Below are 20,215 nucleotides of genomic sequence, written 5' to 3'. Positions count from 1 at the left end.
AGGATTTAAAAAAAAATCTTTTCATAGGCTGATTTATTTTCGATCACATATTTATTAATCAGATTTTAAACACCTAATTGCCGTCTAATACTGATTCAGAAGAAAAACCAAATTAGCTCTTAAAAAAGATACACTAAAATTTTACATTTTAAGAGGCTGAGGTATTCCGTCTTAATTTAGTAACCCGTCACCGTAAAAAACGAAAACAGCTGCATTTGTTTCATTCTGTTAATTGCTCGAGAAAGAAAAAAAAACGTTATATTTTGTATAAAGAATCACCAGTACCCCAGTAAACAAATTAAAGTAAAACTTAAAACAGAAGTTGGTGTTGTTGGAAAATAACTAAAACAATAAAAAAAACACACTAAATCAATCTGTCATATTCCATTTTTAGAATTAGCAAATATCCTTAGAAGTCAATTAAAAGACATGTGTTTCCACTAGATTGGGGAATTACAGCACGACTTTAACGCTATATCTATAGTCTGTACATAAATACTTTATCTCTACATATACCATTATTCCTAATTAGTGAACATGAGTCGTCTATTTCATGTTTCTGTTATCTTTTTAAATTTGCCAGTAGGTATAGAGTGTAAAACAGTGACTGTACCAAGTTGTAATAAAGTCATTTCCTTACATCATGATTTTACTTCAATTCACCAGACGTTGTTAATATAAGTAATTTGTTAACCATTCCCTCTAACAACCCATTCTGGATTTATTACGGCATACTGAAAAGGAGCAAGTGAAAGCCATGAACCAAGTATATAAAAATCACGATATCAAAATAAAAAGATAAATTCGATGATACATTGCCAATATCATCTTAAATAAAAACTAAACTTAATTGATGTTACCAGTAGTTTTGAGTTAAGACGGTGTCCAGTAACAGTGTTTTCTACGTACTTATAAATAATTACCTGGCCTGTTGTACCGTCGTACCTATACTTTTTTATGTATCACGTATGTAATGATTGAACTGTAAATACGACTGACAGAAAATATGAGCAAGGCAGTAAAGCTTTGAGCAGGAGTTGTCTACATCACGTCACAGATATGTTCAATGATTGGGAGGAATAATATGATAACGTGTTATTGAAAACGTTTTGAAATATCTCCGTTAAATGAATGTTTTTCAGATCGTAAAATACGAGCTTAATCTGCGAACTAACAATTAAAACAAGATAGTCGGAGACTGAGAGCAGGGTGCTGTGTAATGTAGCTCTCTGATAAAGGTCATCGTGCTATAGCTATAATCCAATGTAAATGTCAAGATGTTTTAATTTACCATTCGTGGCGCCCCCCAGGACTTAAGGTCGGCGAATTAGTGGGTGTTGGAAGAAAAAGCTATCTGGTATTGTTGACTAAGAGATAGTTTTTCTACTCCCTCGATAGGCTCTAGACATTACACAAATCAAACATTCCGGCATTATCTATTTACAATCAGTGTTTGCAGGGACTAGTCTATACATCATACAAGTCTACAACATTTACTTTTGACCACTTGGTTTGAAATTCATCTGTACGATCCACCTACCGTCTCTGGCCCTGGGAATGCTACCTGGTATGTGATTTATTAAATATCTTCCGATAAGTATATCTGTTAGATTGAAATGTATAATCGACCTCTATCACTGACCATTATCAAGTGATTGCGTCACCCCCTTGTGATAATGAACCCAGTCCAAACTTGTTAACATACAATTATGTATAACGATAAATCCATCACTTTGACATGAATTCCAACAGCTACATTCTAATGAATATAAATCTGGGTTTTAATAATTCATTACCTTTTTTTTTTATTTTAATAACATCTATCATGGGATTTCAAGTGAATAGCACAAACTTTTCTTGATTTTGTGTTACGTAAAAGGCCTTCACCAATTTCTATTGATTTCGGATGACATTCCCATAGACTGCAGAGTTGACTCGAACATCTATTGTAATGTTATTTTCAACTGAGTATGTTTCTCGGACAAAACCACCATAGGTAGTATTCCATGAAACTCTACTCAACAAATAATTCACTAATTATCAAATTACCCGTGCTATTTTATTTAATATATTGAAGCGATATATAAATTCAGTTGGTATTTATCAATGTCTTTGGGTGTGCCTACCTGTATATTATTCCATTATAGTTTAAAAACATCCGAAATATTACACTTCGGAAATCGAATTCAGTTGGATAAGACAGACAATAATTGTATTTCCTCGTCCATGCATGCAGTACATTCTTCGTAAATGACCTCACGCAATATTGTTCTGTGTGTTGTAATACAAAATGAAGCATTTAAAACAGACATAGATTTCTAAAAGCTTAATTTACTTCGCTCGTATATTGTATATACAAGGACAATAACGACATTTTGCAATATTGAAGATTTCGTACACAATATTTATTATCTATATGATATAAGGAGGCGAACGGTTTTACGTACAGGTAACGGTATGATCGTCTGTGTGGCCCTTTAACGAGAACAGCCGTACTCCACGCTTACCTGAGTTGGGCCACAACATACACATGCTCTGCATGGAAATGTCGCCACACCATTATAAGAAATAAAACTTGTGACAGTCAAGATTGTCGTGTAACACTGACAAGATGTAGGGTTTACACATAATTTACTCCACCCAAAATTTCTCCGTGTAAATTTTTTGTGAAGTGCATGTTATAGGACTGTTCGTGTCCATGTTTATTCTCACAGCTGTATGTACCTGTTTCACATAGGTTTTTTCAGTAAATTGGTTATAAAATTTAAAGCCTATATCTTGTTGGTTAGAACTTAATTTACCAGCATATTAGACTCGTAAATTTATTTTATGGACGTAATGAAATAAAAATGTAACTTTGAAAAAACACAGTAAACCAATGATTGTTCGAAATTGGTTTATAAAGACAAGGTCCCGTCATCAGCGTGTTTCCCGAAATACTTGATATATTTCTCTATTTATGTAATGCACTCCTCTTAGAATCATACCCAGCAAGCTTCTATTCTGAGAGGATTCCATTTTTTGATAACCAAATCGGAGATGATTTTTTTCGCCTACATCCATTCAATTTTGCGCCGGATATATTCTAATTAAGTACTGCTTTACTAACAGATTTTTAACGTTTATATTTGTGTAATCAAAAGAACTATATTTCCTAAATTCAGTGCGTTTCTTCCTGGGAATTAGTAATGTCCTAGGTCTTTAATCAGGTAATATCGCATTACAGACGGGCATGTTTTCAATTAACAAGAAACTTTTTGTTACGTGTTTGAGTGTGTTTTTAACTTGTACAAGTAGGGCGATCTTTACGGTTCCGGGAAACGGGTTACTACTGTGACATGAATTTCAAGTGAAAGCTTTACATTTCAAGATTCCTAAAATACATTTAGAAAATGAAAGAGAGAGGAGAGCACTGTTTACGCAATAGCTTTTAATTGATAACGTCAAAAACTGATTGCGAGCTCTCTAATGTATTTGACAACCGGCTTGTTGAACAGATTTTATCATTAGCTCCGTTTTGAATGACCCACATGAAGGTGTCTGTAAAAGCGATGTCTAATCCATGTAAATCCCCGTATGTCGGCTGTACATGCAGAAATGTTTACACAACAAATGTGGAAATAACTCTCACTTTAAACGAAATGTCTTGTTGAAGGCAGTATTAAACGACAACAAAGCCATAAAGACTTCCCAACTCTAACATTTTGAATAATATCTCATCAAAATATGTTTTAGAAATGAAAACATTGACATATTTGATAACATATTTAAACTTGTTTCTGCGTTCTTCCATTGGCCACGACCTAGTTTGAATAAGATTATTCATATATTGGCGGAAGAAGCTATATGTTTTGAGTGAATTCATCCGCGATTCTAGCAAGGTGTATAAAGTGAATATTTCACATGAATTTACATAAAGGAAATTTTAAGTTATATTCATGGAAACATACTTGCAATGAATGCATAGCGAATGTTTTGCACTGTTGCTTTTCTTGCAAGAAAGCACAAGAATAAAATTTATGGGAGTGAAGTAGTCTATTTAAATGTAAACGCCTTTTGATCACGTTACTGTATCATGGCAAACTATCATACTTGAGACGCATCCTTATAAAGTATCAAAACCCCGTCTCGATTGACAAGTTTTATATCTTTAGTTACCTTTAAAATGAACCATCCTTTTTTAAAAATTGTTTGTTAATTATGGATAGAATGACGACAGAAATAGCCGAATCATTCTTTTAAATTGAACCTTTTTTCACCATTGCAGGCAGTAGGTCGGGATCGTAAACATATGATCACTACTTGAGAAGATGCCAAGCTCTGAAATATACATGAAATTTGCTTTCTCTCAACTTGCCCTCCGAAGCGAATAATAGAGAAGTGTTGACACTAGTTGTGTAATGATTGTGATGACATTGACGATAGAAACGAAACTATCCCGCTAACGACCCCAGAATGGTGCTTATCATCTGCTAGGTACCTGGTGATACGGGGGTCTACAGTCACAATATAGCACTGATAATACACCCCACCCTTCCCATTCAATAACAACCTTATCTAAAACAAAAGGTCCCCAAGTTCTCTCATGTAAACATCGCGGCCTGCAAGTGTTGTTATCGCCTCTGATACCGCGTTATCATTTCTTCCTAATTATATACACTAAACGCTTCTCCTCATCACTCTCATAGGTTTTATATCAAGGAAGCAAGGAGGATTTCTAGTGTTTAGAGAACAAGCTATTGTATTCAAACGGTTTATCAAATTCTTGAAATTACCATCAATATTGTGTAAAATTACTGGTAAAGCCATCATGATGAACACTTAAGACGGTATCTATGCAGAACACGGATATAGATATGGTTAAAGATCATTGTAGTTAGTAGTAACTTCCCTGACGACATTAAAATGATGTATCATTATAAAAGTCATTTTGTTTACATCTTGATCTGAGCAAAGAACGTGTGGAATGTGAATCTCCTGAACACCAAAATTCAGAAAAAAATCTTCTTTGAAATCTATCATGTATTGTCTATATTTCGTAAATACTGAAATAAGGTAAAAAAAAAAAAACTTTTCTTTGCTGTTTCCACACCGACACTTGTATGTGTACCAAAAATTAATTTTGCAATTTTCAGGGAAGCAATGTTAAAGTTATGATCACCCTCCTAGATAATCCTTGTACAAAATATTTGAAAGAAAACCTACCTATTTACTCAAAATATTGCCAGCATTTTGTTCCCCTAAACCGTTAGTAATAAATGCCACCTTATGGTTAAAATTCAGCCAGACAAAAAGCAATGATCGTTTTTATTCATAAATTTACAAATAACAAAACTATTCTGTGCATAAAATGTCAAATATAATTAAGAAAGAAGAGTTTTATATAATGATTATCATACTAAAATTGTACTATGATTGATAAAAGTGTTGATGAATGAAATACAAATTAATGGGCTATGTCAAAAGAAATAAATCTTTAACTCAATGTGAATTAATTAGCAGCATGTTAGGTACAGGTATATGCCACGCATTTAGCGTTATCTAGAAAATAGAAACGACATGTTTAACAGTTTGATTCATAGTTTATAACAATCAACTTGATGGATGAATTCGAAAGAAGAAAAATACGTTCCGTTTACTTCCTTTTGAATTTTTCATTCTAGATATGTCGCTATCGTCCATTGAAAGTTTTGTTAAAGAGAATATTAATAGAACTTCATTAAAATATCTTTTGGAAGTGATATCGATACTGAATTAATAATTTGTAAGAGACAATTTAAAATCGACGCCCATTAAATATAAACCCTTCGTACTTTAATACTACATATTTCATTGAATAAATAGGCAGTAAACATAGACATATATTTACGCAATTGAAATTGGAATGTAACTGTATGTTATACAAACAAAATGTGTTTTTAATGTAGGAGGAATGGTGAAGAAAATAAAGTATACAATGACACATTCTAGATACAAAGGCACAACTACCAAATCCCACAAGTAATGTATTTAGTTGACTGAAGGAGATTTGCGTGAAAGATCTCATAACCTGCTCCTGCATGGTTCCCGACATGATCGTTCACATTCCAACTTCATCAAATTACATTTCATCGGTGAAAAACAGCTTGGGCGACTTGAAAATGTTTTCTAAGCGGTGTTACATACTAACAATTTGACATTTTAAAATCGTATATCTGTTTTTCAAGAAATAGTATTATAGAACAGAATATATCAAAAGTACAGGGGTATTATGTCTAAAATATTATTAGTTTTTGTTATTGACATATGACATTGTATTTAAGAGTGGGATGGTATTTTACTTACCATTAGCTAACGCCAGCCCGATCCCCAGGTAGACAAGAAGACACGTCTTCCAAGCTCGGCCCGCCATCTACAAAGTAAACACTCCACCAGTAATATCCAATATCGAAATCACGTAAAAATTAAAAACTAACGTCGTGCTATAAAACACTAGGCAGTTGTTGATTTCACATCGGGTTTGAATAAAATCCAACGTGTCACAAAAGACGAAAATTGGCCTGCTGCGGAAGCGGGACCAACAGCGGTTCACATCTGCCGACAGCTATTTAAATCAAATACACATAAGTTGTAAGAAATCCACAGAAATATTTGGTTTTTGTTTTGTAATCCTGGTGAGAAAAAGTGAACACAGGAAACCAGCAACACAATGTGGTTACAAGCCTCTCCTTATACTCCGAGGCCGTACTCTCGCACACAATATCGCCACTTTTTTCTCTTTTATAAATTAAAGACACGAAAAAAAGACACGAAAAAAAATTCTTATTAATCCTCAATAAGATGTTTTTCCTAAATATAATCGGTTTCACATATAAACACTGACTCCACGTAGCGTTATGTTCGGTGGCCGAGGTAAATCCACAACGCGTCTGTTCCTCTCGCCGTCTTACTTTAATATTAGTGATGATCAACAGAGACCGCCTCGCTGTACAGGTGGAGTGAGCTACGCGGTACTCTAAAAGGCATACAGGTAACAGGTAAATATCTAATACACCGGGACAGTAGGACTATAATATTGTAGCCTGACTAGAAATATTTCTCCTTTATTATTACATCCTAATAGTACAATTATTTTAACACACGAAAGCCACACACATTATATTAGTTTTTCGGATGAAGGATACACGTAATTAAATATCAAGGATTTTAATAGATAATATGTTTAAGTCATCTTTAAGGAATTAGATTGCATACACAACATTCCAATATAAGATAGATCAGATTAGTATATTTCCTTATTGGGTGATATATTCATATATGGTCATATGTCCCAGCAAACTAATAAAGGAAAGATAACATGTCTACTATTCCAGTGGCAAGGTATCTGTTTTTCAAAATATAAATGTTTTTGTTGTTAACTTGGTAAATATTATCAATTCATGCAAATTTAATCCACCTATTAATGTATAATGGAAACAATGTCATAGTTCATACCCTATATTCAATCTAGTTACATTACACAACTTTGTGTAAAGCCTTTGATTTGCATATAATGTCTATCTTGGTTAAGACATCCTATGAAATGACATGTATCGCAATATCGCGTGGAGAGATTTTACATACTGGACTCTATCGAATAAAAGGATTGAAGTATGGGAAGGTTTTTTTCTTGGTGTTTTGATACAGGAATTCAATTGGAGCGATCTGGAATTTTTCTGTTTCATATTCTTCCGTGCACCCCGCTTCTCTTTGTTTTATTATAGTTCTATCGAGCCAACATTACCCCCTTGTAATTGTTTCAGACGATGAAACCGTCAGCGGGGACCAATCATGATTCTATTTCCATGATATAATGAGAACAATTTAAGACGTTGTATACATTGGAGATGTTTGTTTTTAATGCCGTTGATTAAAACCATGTTCCATATGGTACATTTCACGCCTTGTACCCCTCATTACATGTGATGTTATAGAACGTAATCATTTCCCAGGTCTGTGTTTCCCAGAGGGGTGCAGTGGAAGGGCCCTCGGAATCACGCTCGCTTAGACGCTTTAGTTTTACTGAAGCTTGAGGAATGGTGTGTGATTAATTAACCAAGTACCAAATAGAAAAGGTAACGGCAGTAAGTTAAAAAATCGGTAAATAGTAAAATAACGAAGGTCCTGATTGGCATTAATGTAAACTTAAAAACACATTCAGAAACACAAGCAGCCAAGGAAAAATCAATGTTGTTACAAGTAACAAGGATTAAAACCGAAGAGAAACTCACTAAAACTGCCCCAGGAAGCTCCTCCTAGGTATATGGCAGCCTTAGTAACTTTTAGATATTTTTTTTTTGTTCAAATAGAGTGAATGGTAAAAAATGAAAATAATTTCTCTGCTTGAAATACATAACTTCAATGGATAACGTGAATTTTTTAACTGTTTTTGTAAATAAAAGTAAAATTCCAATCATCGCTATATGGTGCTTTTACTATGCTGTGTAAATATCAACACGTATTAAAACATATTTACCCCATGGGGAGTATAGACTAAATGATCGTCCTTGATAATGACACTTAACTCGTTAAGGACATAGGACAAAAGCCTGTGTACGGAATGAAGAAATATAACCGACCCCTCCAACACCATACTCTCTCTATTATTTATTACCTATATCAACTCCAGTTAAAGAAATAAAACACACTTAAAGAAATTCGAAACATATCATAATGATTCAATCGATTTCAATTACAATCTTGCTATTTTGGCGCTCAGTAAGCTCTTGTATTTGTGATAGTGTTAAGTTGTGTACGAGCCTTTCACATGTAATTACACAGAGATCCATAGACGCAATGTGTGTATAATGATAATTCTATGTATACCATTCGCTTAAGGTCAATATGTTTTTTGCTGTCTTTCTCTCTAAATACCTGTGGTTTTATGTATAAACATGTTTAGCGTAGAAGACAACAGTAAGAATGGTTACGTACACAGGTAAGCTAGAACACCTGTCTGATGTATTCAGGTACACACTGAGACAGTGTCCTACACTAGAGCTAGCAAGGGTGGAGTTGACGCGTTCTCAGCCACGCCCAGCTTGTGGGATGTTCCGACCATCCTCGGGCTTATGTTTCGAGAGTAAAGGAAACTGAAAATAAATATGAACATATAACAAAGACAAGAAGTGCCCATTACCATGCGTTTTGGACACAGCTGATGTGTGGACGATCTGGGTAATTTTCAAACCCAATATTTAATATGTTTACCACACAAAGAGCGGGAACGACTACATTCCCGTGTTCAGTGGACCGAGTTACCTCGACACGGCGCAGCTCCTAGTCGACATGGCAGAGGTGCGCATACTGATAACATCAATGATTTCGCTCCTCATCGGTGCAAAACGTAAATTTATTCAAGAATGTCTTTCTTGATCCTTAGGATACCAGTAATCTTAGACAACACAGTATTACCAGCAAATGGAAATATTCTATCTTTCTTTTCTTTGAGCCAAATTCAATTCAAAACCACGCATTGTTTGGCACCGATCTAATTTTTGGGTCAAGTAAATACTTATTAAACGTTCCAAGTACAATACTCTTAAGAAACTGGTACACAATGAAAGCACCTTCTGATAACAATTTAGAATAAAACACAATAGAATAATGAACGAAAACATCATACAGCTTCTTTCTAGGATTCTTCAATGATTCTAATGACTTTGAAATTTAGACCAAACTGCAGAATTTTAAAATTGATAGAAAGAAATGAAAATCTAGCTTGGAATGAGCACTAGTACCACATTTAAACAAAGTTTGTAATTTCTATATTAATTATAGAAGAACGTCCAGTATAAATATATTATTTAATTAAACAATGTCTTGATCAATTCAAAACTTCGCTTTACATGTACGTATTTTCTTACCATTAGTTAAAAACGGTTGGGATTTGTAGAAACCACCCATTCGTAATAAACTAACTGTCCAGATTGAAAACCAGTGATTTAAAGATGCAGATTTGTTTTGCTATTCACATCATTTAATCATTGTACGAAAGAAGAGGGTATTTTTAAGACAAATTTCCGCGCCAGGTAGGTTTTCTTCATTGTGTCTCAACAGAAAAGCCAAACAAGAGATATAAAACGCATTCCTAAGTGTAGATTTAGGACACGATTCACCACACTAAGGTTGATTTGCATATATGGTGAAGAGAGACGATAAAATTATAAAAGTTTTAAAGAACAACATTAGCTATGAATACTGATGTACTGGTATGGTACAAGGTATCCGTTTAGTCCTTTCAACATTCCACAATACTGCCACACTCGTACACGTTACACAGAGCATATTGGCTGACTAATTTACTTCTAACACTGTAAACAATAGGAAAAAAATATTGCAAATCATGCAGTGAAGTGAAGGTAAGACTGAGAAGTCATTAAAAGATTAAAACGTTGCTACAATTTTAGAACCGACAAGAAAACAGCAGGTAGCGAGGAATCTGTCAGAACAGCAATAAACAGCAGTAGGAAGCAACAAAACACAAAGGCTGATGGCGAAAGAGTTTTGAACATCTATACAGACCTTTTTTTAAAGAAAAGTCAATTTTAACCTTTCAGCCAAAAAATTAGCTGACAATAATGGTGAAACCTTTGCCGGAGTGGTTTACATGGAAAGTATTCAATCAAATAAAAAACTAGACTCGACTTTGTTCCATCAACAAGACAGAGAGGGTACAACAAAGATCAAGACGCATTGATAATCAAGTACAGGCATGACGCATTCAAAAAACGGAAAATGCCTAGTGATTAGACCCAATGTACAACCGAGGAACAATCATTCAGGAAAAACCGTGCCTTCTTTTTACACCATATGATACCAGAATGTGTGTGGTGTTGGCTACTGGTTGGTTACTGTCACAGCCGGGGAATACATTGTAAGGTGTTCAGATTTCATAGACCGGTGAATATTAATGGGTCTCTAGAGATATTTCACGGCGTATGAATTTTAAAATTCACACCTGAAGAACCATCACAAGATCTTCATCTTTTGTTACAGCCACGAAACCGAATACATACATAATACCTAGCTAAGCACATCGTTGTATGATAATGTTACAAAAGAGTGCCTATATACCAGTGTACTGGAATACGAAGATGGGCGACGGTAGGGATACCAAAAATATTCCATACTGGTCGTTTACGTAGTAATCTATGAACACCAAGACACCAAAAGATTTTTCTGAACTCTAAATTAGCTTAGTATTACATTAATTCTGATCATTAGAATGTTTCTTGTCCATTGAAGTTCACTCAATAGTACAAATAATCTTCTATCTAAAATATTCCTATATTCATATGTAATGTGCATGTAATTACTGTTATATTTTTTAAGGAGAGGGCTAATATAGGCTATGAACACCAAATAAAATATTCTGAAATGAAATGAAAAACAATAGATTAAGACAAGAGTAAATGACTTCCTGTATTTAATCATCACCAGTGATCTTTCTTGTCTTTTTATAGTTTCAAAATGAAGATGATTTCTTTCTTCAAGTTTGACATTTCCCATCCTCTTTTAATTAAACACTATATGTCATCTGCATTCGTTGCATTTATTGAGGAAGTTAAGGTGTAATTATCGACCTTGAATGACTGAGGTGTAGCGCGGCGCCATACTTTTTACGCTGATCATATTTAGAGAGCTAAAAAGGGCTCCCGCCACTACAGTCGTCATTCATCAAAACCGGTACGTTTAGGTATCTTCTTAATTCTTCAAGCGTACCGACGGGTTATGTCATAGCCCTGATAAGGATTCCTGTTTCCTCTTGTCAAAATGAATGCGTTCTGAGATTTCTAGCTATTTCCTACATACCTTCTCTAAGTGATTGTGTGATTAGTGCCTTCAGACGTAATCAATTTTAACGTCATTGCATTGAAGATAGGTGTTGCACCACAATGGTAGCTTTCACATAATTCATTATGGATTAAAATAATTTAAATGACCTTGCTTTTACTCAGAATTCACTTCTGGTATTAGCATCAATAAGACATATTTATATACCAGAATATTGATGACAGATCGAGGAATAGTGTAGTTGTATGCCTGTCTTACTTCTTTTGAGGCGTTCAGAATGGTATAGACTTGTGTCTTATTTTAAAATACGTCTGTTTTGTTTACTAGTAAGCTGTTTTGTTGGGACTTTTTGCTTCAACTTAAGTAATTTATGTTGTCTACAACTTCTTTATTTCCTCCATGAAAATAACAACGCCAACCGACAACACCAATGCTGCGTCGTACAATGTTTATACTGCCATCAGAAAGTGACGCTGTCCAGAAAACATAAATCGATTCATCGTGTCGGGTGATAAAACGTTAGTGTTGACATGCGTCCATGTTTTGACGGTTTATACATTATGAAGGGTTCCACGTGTCGTGTAGAAAATAAATTAATCTGTTTTATAATATTTTATTCTTATAAACTTATTTGTGTATTTGTTTTAATATAATACATGTCCATAAGTATTTGAGAAAGCTAGGACCTGTCAGCAGTTAAAGTGGAGACGTTGTTGAGGGTAAAGCGTCTCTCACAGGCTTTCATTGTCATAACTATAGTATGCGTCAAATGCAAGAAAATACCGACATGCCAACATAATCATAATTCAAACTCAAATTCAATACTAGTGCAAAATTGCTAACAAAAGAAAAATTTTCGCGGAGACTCCTGAAAAAGGAGAATATGACCAGGTGTTCCGGCACAGTACGCGTCTTCTGCTTAATCGACGACACTCGCTATGTACACCTTGGTCAATCCAAGTGAGTATGTCACTTTCTCAAATGAGAAGAAAGTGAAAAAACAACTGAATTAAATTAATTTTTCATCAATAGTATCTAATTATCGCAATAAAAGTCAATATTGTAAATTATATAAATTCCCAATTGCTGATTGTAAATAATATACGCAAAACAAAAAAGAGAGCATACTAGTATCAATGCATAGGTAAAATGGTAGATACTATTCTGACTGGCGCTTCTCACAAGTTTCCAGGGAAAGATGATCAAGAACTCAGCAAGCAAATCTCTTAATTAGGGCTAGTAATATTTGCACAGGTTATCATATCATTGGAGAAAAACAAGAGGGTAACTCCAATAAAGATCGTTATATTTTTGTTCCAGATACGTTATGCTAAATTTACATGGGAGATCGTTGATCTTGATCGAAAATTCAGTGAGATGTTTTCTATAGTCTAATGTGTGCCCGTGTGTTGCCCTTGGCTGCCAGAGTTCTATAACAGAGTGCTCCGAGACCTACACCACTGTAACTAATCTACACAAGAGTCCACACAGGCCTCAATGGGACCATAAAATTTGCCTTTATCTGCATTTTTGTTGTGGAATTCAACACGTGTTTTTGTAGCCCCTTATACTCACATGTCATAATTTAACAGAACCTGTCCCCCACTGCATGTTCTACACATAGAAAACAGTCGCATTAACGATATACAATTGTACCTGTTCTCATCGCGTGCTCCTCCCACTCACGTGCAGCTTGTACAAGACGAGCAATCAGTGCTAAAGGATAGCAGCATTAGGGACAAGAATGCTTTGTAACGGTAGCTTCTAAATGAATGGAATGTGCATTAGATCAAGTGAACCCTAGACAGACCTGCATGCCGTGACATAACTCGAGACACAAAAACACTCGTCTAAAACAGTTTCAGGAGACTCGAACAGGTCAAAAGCTATCATATGTGACGTTCTGTGGAAACGTTCACATATATTCTATATAATGTAAGTCAAGTCTGAGAAACCTAAGTCGTACTCAATATAACGTGAGACCAGTAACGGTGCTTGTGGAGGCTGAGAGTGGAGTGCCGTTAGCTATAGTAAAATCCTCAGGGTGCAATTTCCTTCGACAAAAAGATTGACATGTTTTGTATGTACCTCTCATCGTTTGTTGACGTAAGGATGCAATAATTGGCAACGACTTATAGGAACCCCCCTCCCTTGCTAATGAAAGAGACAAGTGTTCTCCTACCACAGCAATTAGCATGGCGAGCACCTTTTGACGCGTACTTCAAAGGAAGGGTATCTAAGGACCAAACAATACACCTCAAAGTAAAAACAACAACTAAAGCAAGGTTAAAAGGGCAACCCATGGAGGAAAATGTCGCTAAACGCACATCACAATTCATTAAATTACCGTGGAAATCCTCGCCAATTTCTGACTTCTAGTAATAACGTATGAGTATGTAGATTTTTTCTAACGGATTCAGCTGGAGCAAACCCCCGACATGGAAGGCATCCCTCACACTAATCATCGTTCTAACGGTTCGTCAGATCTCCACAGTGACGGTGCAGACGACATGCACTTTGCTGTGATAACAAAACTAACATATTGTTTACTACACCATTAACGTTAGTGCACATCAGCGTTGGCGGTATCATGATTTCCTGTAGTGTAAATTTCTCCTTCATTACTTCCGGAAAGTTCAGACATCTCCAAGCTACAATGATGCTTGGAAACGGTTCTAAATGCCTTATCTCAAGTCTTACAGATATATGTTTGAAGTAATTGTCATTGTAGATACATTAATATACACTATCATCTATTACTTTTGAATAATATCCATGGCGAACCAATATTTTTCATATTATTTAAAAGTATTCAATATCCAAAGTAACAAAACTTGATTAAGATAAATTAATTTTCGTATTGGTGTGACGCTGAAGACTTATTCCAGCTTACGTGGCCTTCCTTCTAGAAAGCCTTTGTCAGTAACCGAAGTACAAAACAGTTGTATGATGTAGTTTTTATTAACAGCGACTTTATCTTCTATTTAATCTTATTTAAAAGTGATGTTCACATGTATATACTCTCCACGATCGTTATTAATTGAAAAAAACGAAAGTTGAAATACTTCATTTCACGATAAAAGATCTTCAGGAAAAGTAGGGATATATTGAAACATTTAGATAACATCCGATCTTATTTACATTTAATCTTGTTTTAATTAATATCTATCTAAACGGTATCCCAGGAATCAGGCAGATAACGTTTCCTGTGTAACGTAATATCATAGAAATGAGGGAGGGGCGATTACGTTTTAGGTCTAACGTCATCCCGACAGGTAGATAGTGAAATGTCTACTTCTGTTAAGGGTGGATATTTATTCCATATCCTGATCTTAATCTGTAACAAATCTCGTAAATTACGTCCTGGTATTGAAAAATATATCCCTAGTAATAAAACTTCAAACAGAAACATGTACATATCTAAGCGATGAATGTGTATCATTCCTGTGGGAACGCCAATACGAAACCAGAAAAAACGCTGTATTTTTATGTTTAATCATATGAAGAATCAAATAAAATCAGGAATAACGAAGATATGGTTGAACATTTTACACATAGAAAAGAAAAAAATCTAAGCGATTTAAGAATGAAATATCTTTAGCAGTCTCGCATTTTATCTAGAAATCATTTGGATCATTAAAATACAAATGTTTCAAGATATTCTTGGGGTAGTATGGATAAACTGAAGTGTGTAAGATAATATACAAAACACATACAAGTTTATAGCATTTTTCAATGCAAATTGAGGAACCAGATTAAGCATCATGCAGCTGTTCCGTCCATCTAGAATGTATCAGTGATGCTTAAAGTATTGAACCATTTCAGGCGACAGTGAAAATCGATACTGGTCAAAGTAAACATCTAAATCAAACTTTGAGATTTATTTCCACCAAATATCAATAAATTTCTAAAATTCCGTAATCTCAATATTGGATTATTGAATGATTATGTCACGTGTGTTTTATGTTATTGCATTACAACAACGATATAAATGTTTACATAGCGTACCTCCCACGACTTCAGCACTTGTTACATAAATGTTTCACCAACACAATACTTTATGTAATCATAAAGCCCGTAATTGGCCCTGTGTTTGAGAGTTTCCGGGTCCTTGTTCTATTCTAGAACTTTATGGATGAAAATATATTGAAAGTGGTTTCACTCTATATGACATAAATCAGAAACAAATTAAAACACACGTGTCGAAATACAAAGACTAACCGGAACACAGTGTCGATACTCTCAAGGACGATATTAGAAAAACGGTTTTAACGAACTTTGCTTTCATAAACAATAAAGGGAGACCTACGGAGTATTTTAGTGTATAATAGTTTTGTCTTTGTCTGGTTTTGTTAACTCATTTATACCTGTCTTCATCCCGGCCTGTTTCTGTTTACATAGCTATAATGTAAATATGATTTTTTTAGTTTCGATCTGAAAAACAATTAGGTGTGTGGGCGTGTCAGTGATAAATAGCACTTATCATTCTATATATAGTTTGTTTTGTTCTATGTACCATCATCCCTCCAAAGTTATGATGTCCTGTCTAAATCTGGACAAGCACTTGAAAAGGTATCGGGTTAATACGGATGTTTCACCGAATGATCCTTGTTGATAACGGAAGCACAGTATGTCAGCACTTCGTAGGGCACCCTTTATACAAGCTTACACCATATATAGAGATTCCACTTTATGGGAAAGTTCAGTTGTTTCTACAATTTGACGACATGTTGATAGATAAATGTTACATTAGAGCTTCCAAATGCGTCAAGATTTGTCAACGCGAATGTCTTACACATCGTTCTAAGTTGAACTGAGAAACATTGATATCTATATTCAGTAACAACGATATCTATATTCATTGATATCTATATTCAGTAACAACGATATCTATATTCATTAACATTGATATCTATATTCATTAACAACGATATCTATATTCATTAACAAAGATATCTATATTCATTTACAACGATATCTATATTCATTGATATCTATATTCATTAACAACGATATCTATATTCATTAACAACGATATCTATATTCATTGATATCTATATTCATTGATATCTATATTCATTAACAACGATATCTATATTCATTAACAACGATATCTATATTAATTAACAACGATATCTATATTCATTGACAACGATATCTATATTCATTAACAACGATATCTATATTCATTAACAACGATATCTATATTCATGAACATTGATATCTATATTCATGAACATTGATATATACATATATCTACATATATATGTGGTATATTCAATAACTTACGTATTCCATCTTCTCCATCATTTCTGATCAGTTCACGATGATACCTCGCAAACTTAGATAACAGTATATGATCCTGGAAGTCCCGTGGTTTGTCACACTTTTGATGCAGACAAGTTACCTGTATTAACGATTTCCTTTAAAAGTCATCGCCTATGTTTTTTAATTCATTTATGTGTGTTTCTAGGTGTTTGCATGTTCATGTTTGTAATTGTAGGCGTCTGTCGACCAACCATGACACATCAAACCACAAAACATCGGCAACACATCGATCTCTTAATCATATACCCATCTACTCTGTTTATAGTAATCATGGTCTCTTTCATGAACCCACTTATTACACCCAGGTTTTAATAAATCAGTTGTTATTAGCACCGATGCAGGCGTGGTGTCTTTTAAAGACAGGAAGAAACTAAATTACCACCCAATTCAGGAATTACGGTTAATCTAAAAATAGAAATATGACGACAAAGATATGACACCAGACTTATGAAATATGCGGATAAAATAATAAGGAATTTAAAAGTCATTGTAGAATGAATCATTACACTGGTCACGTGATAGGACAAGTATGATCACGGCGACCGTCATACGAGGAAGGTTGCACGTGCCGATGTTTTAAGGTCTGGTATGTTTTAAGAGTTTATTTACAACTTGAGGTATTCTACAAAATTCTCTCAACTTAGGCCTAGTTGTTACTCTTGTATTAACGAAAAGCGAAGTTTATAGAAGTCGTTATCAAGTTAAAACACTGTGTCAATTAATGCGCTGTTTGGTCAACAAATGGGTAAAACATCTATATTATTTTAATATAACATTTTATGAGTTCTCAGCATGCTACAGAGCCTAGATTTTACAATAAGCCATAGTGTCGGCGTGTGTTCTAGTGATAGTTAACCAATTGGGTGTATTTAGCATCTTTATATACATGTAAACCTTTACACTAACACGCGCTATAATGATGCTCACATCCAGCTACTGAGGCTTTGTGAAGTGATGTTAGTATATCATATCATCTTCACCTTAATGTGTCGTAAACGTTACTCAATCGGCTAAGATGTTAGGACCCCTTGAAACAAAAGCGAGAACTGATGTTGTTTTTATAAATGGATAATGAAGGGAACGTTATATAAACGTTTCATTAAAATAAACAATATTACATTTACAAATAAGATTAATAACGATTCTGAACTTGCTCACCCCAAAAAATCTCTTAATGTTCAAAGGCGTGTATTGTAATAAATTCATTGGAATAGTGATTTAAATTTGTAAGATTATGAATGCCTTTGATATATCCATGTTTTGAAAGACGTGTGCGATAGAAATAACCCAGAGGAGGATTTCCCAGTACATGAAAGGTTATTTCTCTTTCCTACTCGACAATAAGAATGCTTTACTTTAATAAGTATGTCGTCCCATTTAGCGTGAGAATGTTCAATACAGAAGAAGATCGAGCCAAACCTAATTGATTCCTGTGTTGCTTACATTGCCTGTTCATTTCACCCCGTATTTATAGTTTCGGTAGAGTACCTGTTCAGCTTACACTACCAAAACTACACATGCTTTACATCTCTTTTACTGGCCATAGTTCATATGAAAAATATATATTAATTTGACTACTGTTGCGATTTTTGATAGATCTTTTACATTTCAAAGACACATTTGTCGGAAATTAATATCAACTTCCGGAGATTTCAGAAAAGATATAAAATATCAATTAAAATAAAACCAAATTCATCCTAACCAGGCCAACGAGATAATACGAGATCAAGTGCTTACTATGTATGTTCAAAAGAGGTCATGCCAGAACGATTCCTCAATACGGTCCGTGAGTCCTGATCACGTTCGCGACGTACTACACACACCTTGTAACTAGGCCACGCCTAGCACTGCCTCGTGTCCACAATACACACCAAATGGCGCGACTCACTCGGCATTTTTAAAATACCTTCAAAAATTGAAGAGCAAATAATTGACAAAATGTCAACAAAGAGTGCTTGGGCCTACAACAGTGTATATGATATGGGGATTTAGGGGAGGGGACTATCGAAACCGTACGTATCCGCCGTGGTCTATAAGCGGAAATTAATTGTCACTTCTAAGTCTACAAGAAAAAAGTGGACCAGTTTTTTGTTTACAAATTAGCATCCCGCCAAATAAAGTGCGTGTTGACATTTCGATGTGGTTCTCTATATTTAGAATAATTGTGACGTAAGCAGTGCGGCTCTAATGTATTCGATGGGTGACGATGCTATTTGGAATATCACTGTTGCTGGAATTAAGATGTTTTGGCTAAAAAACACACACACACAATAAAAAAATAAATAAATAAAATAAAAAAGTTTTACTTTTGACAAGTTTTTTCTAATGTATTTGAGATATCACTGTTACTGAAATAAAAATATTTTGGCTCCACTGATTTTTAAAATAATAAAGGAGGTAGTTACTGCAACCCTTGAAAAGTTCCCCCAATAATTTACCTGTGTTGTTAGACCTCCATTGTTTTCTGTTTGATTAAGGATTTCGGACGAAAAATAAAGGCGAGGTTGAGATTGTTGATTCTAAGGTCACGCCTCGTAAATAGATACTGGTGTACAAACAATATAATCTTGTGGAATCTTGACCAACACACATAAGTGTGTATCATGACTATTTGATGACACGGTCACTTAGATATCCGGACAGTGGTCAGTTTGTAGTGGCCTCATTGATCAAGTCAAGGTGTCACCCTTCACACGTTACAGACAAAACAGGGTCAAATTTTCAAGTTAAAGACAAACACTCTCATGAAATCCAAACACACAGAGAAGAGAACCAAGACATCTCGGTAAACTGGACTGATTTCACACAGATCCTAACTGTTCACCTTTACACCAACATAACATTTATAATATCTGAAAATGTTGTAGTTATTTTTAAAAAAAAACTACGTGTAAAATGTTTAAGAGTTATACAAATAAATGCTATAAATTATATAACACCTATTTGATACTTGACTGAAACCTCGGGTCGTGCCCCCCAGACTAACATAGAAATGGATGAACGACTGCACAGCATGCAAATGCCTGCTCCAGCGCGACGTCACCCTGCTACAAACTCGCGATGCAATGAATTC

The 20,215-nt window shown here is 34.7% G+C and overlaps 1 protein-coding gene across 1 annotated transcript in view; it reads right to left on the bottom strand.

Moving 5' to 3' along the window:
- LOC132565702 (lactadherin-like) overlaps positions 1 to 20,215 on the bottom strand; it is a 63,490-nt gene that overhangs the window by 17,043 nt on the left and 26,232 nt on the right. The window contains exon 2 of the mRNA XM_060230400.1: positions 6,325 to 6,391. Coding sequence (XP_060086383.1) covers positions 6,325 to 6,391 — 67 coding nt within the window. The remainder of the gene's footprint in view (positions 1 to 6,324; positions 6,392 to 20,215) is intronic.

This window comes from Ylistrum balloti, unplaced genomic scaffold (assembly GCF_031769215.1).
Source record: "Ylistrum balloti isolate Yb309-2 unplaced genomic scaffold, AGI_CSIRO_Ybal_v1 Utg369730, whole genome shotgun sequence".
Classification (NCBI taxonomy): Eukaryota; Metazoa; Mollusca; class Bivalvia; order Pectinida; family Pectinidae; genus Ylistrum; species Ylistrum balloti.
This window is presented reverse-complemented; position numbering and strand designations above follow the sequence as displayed.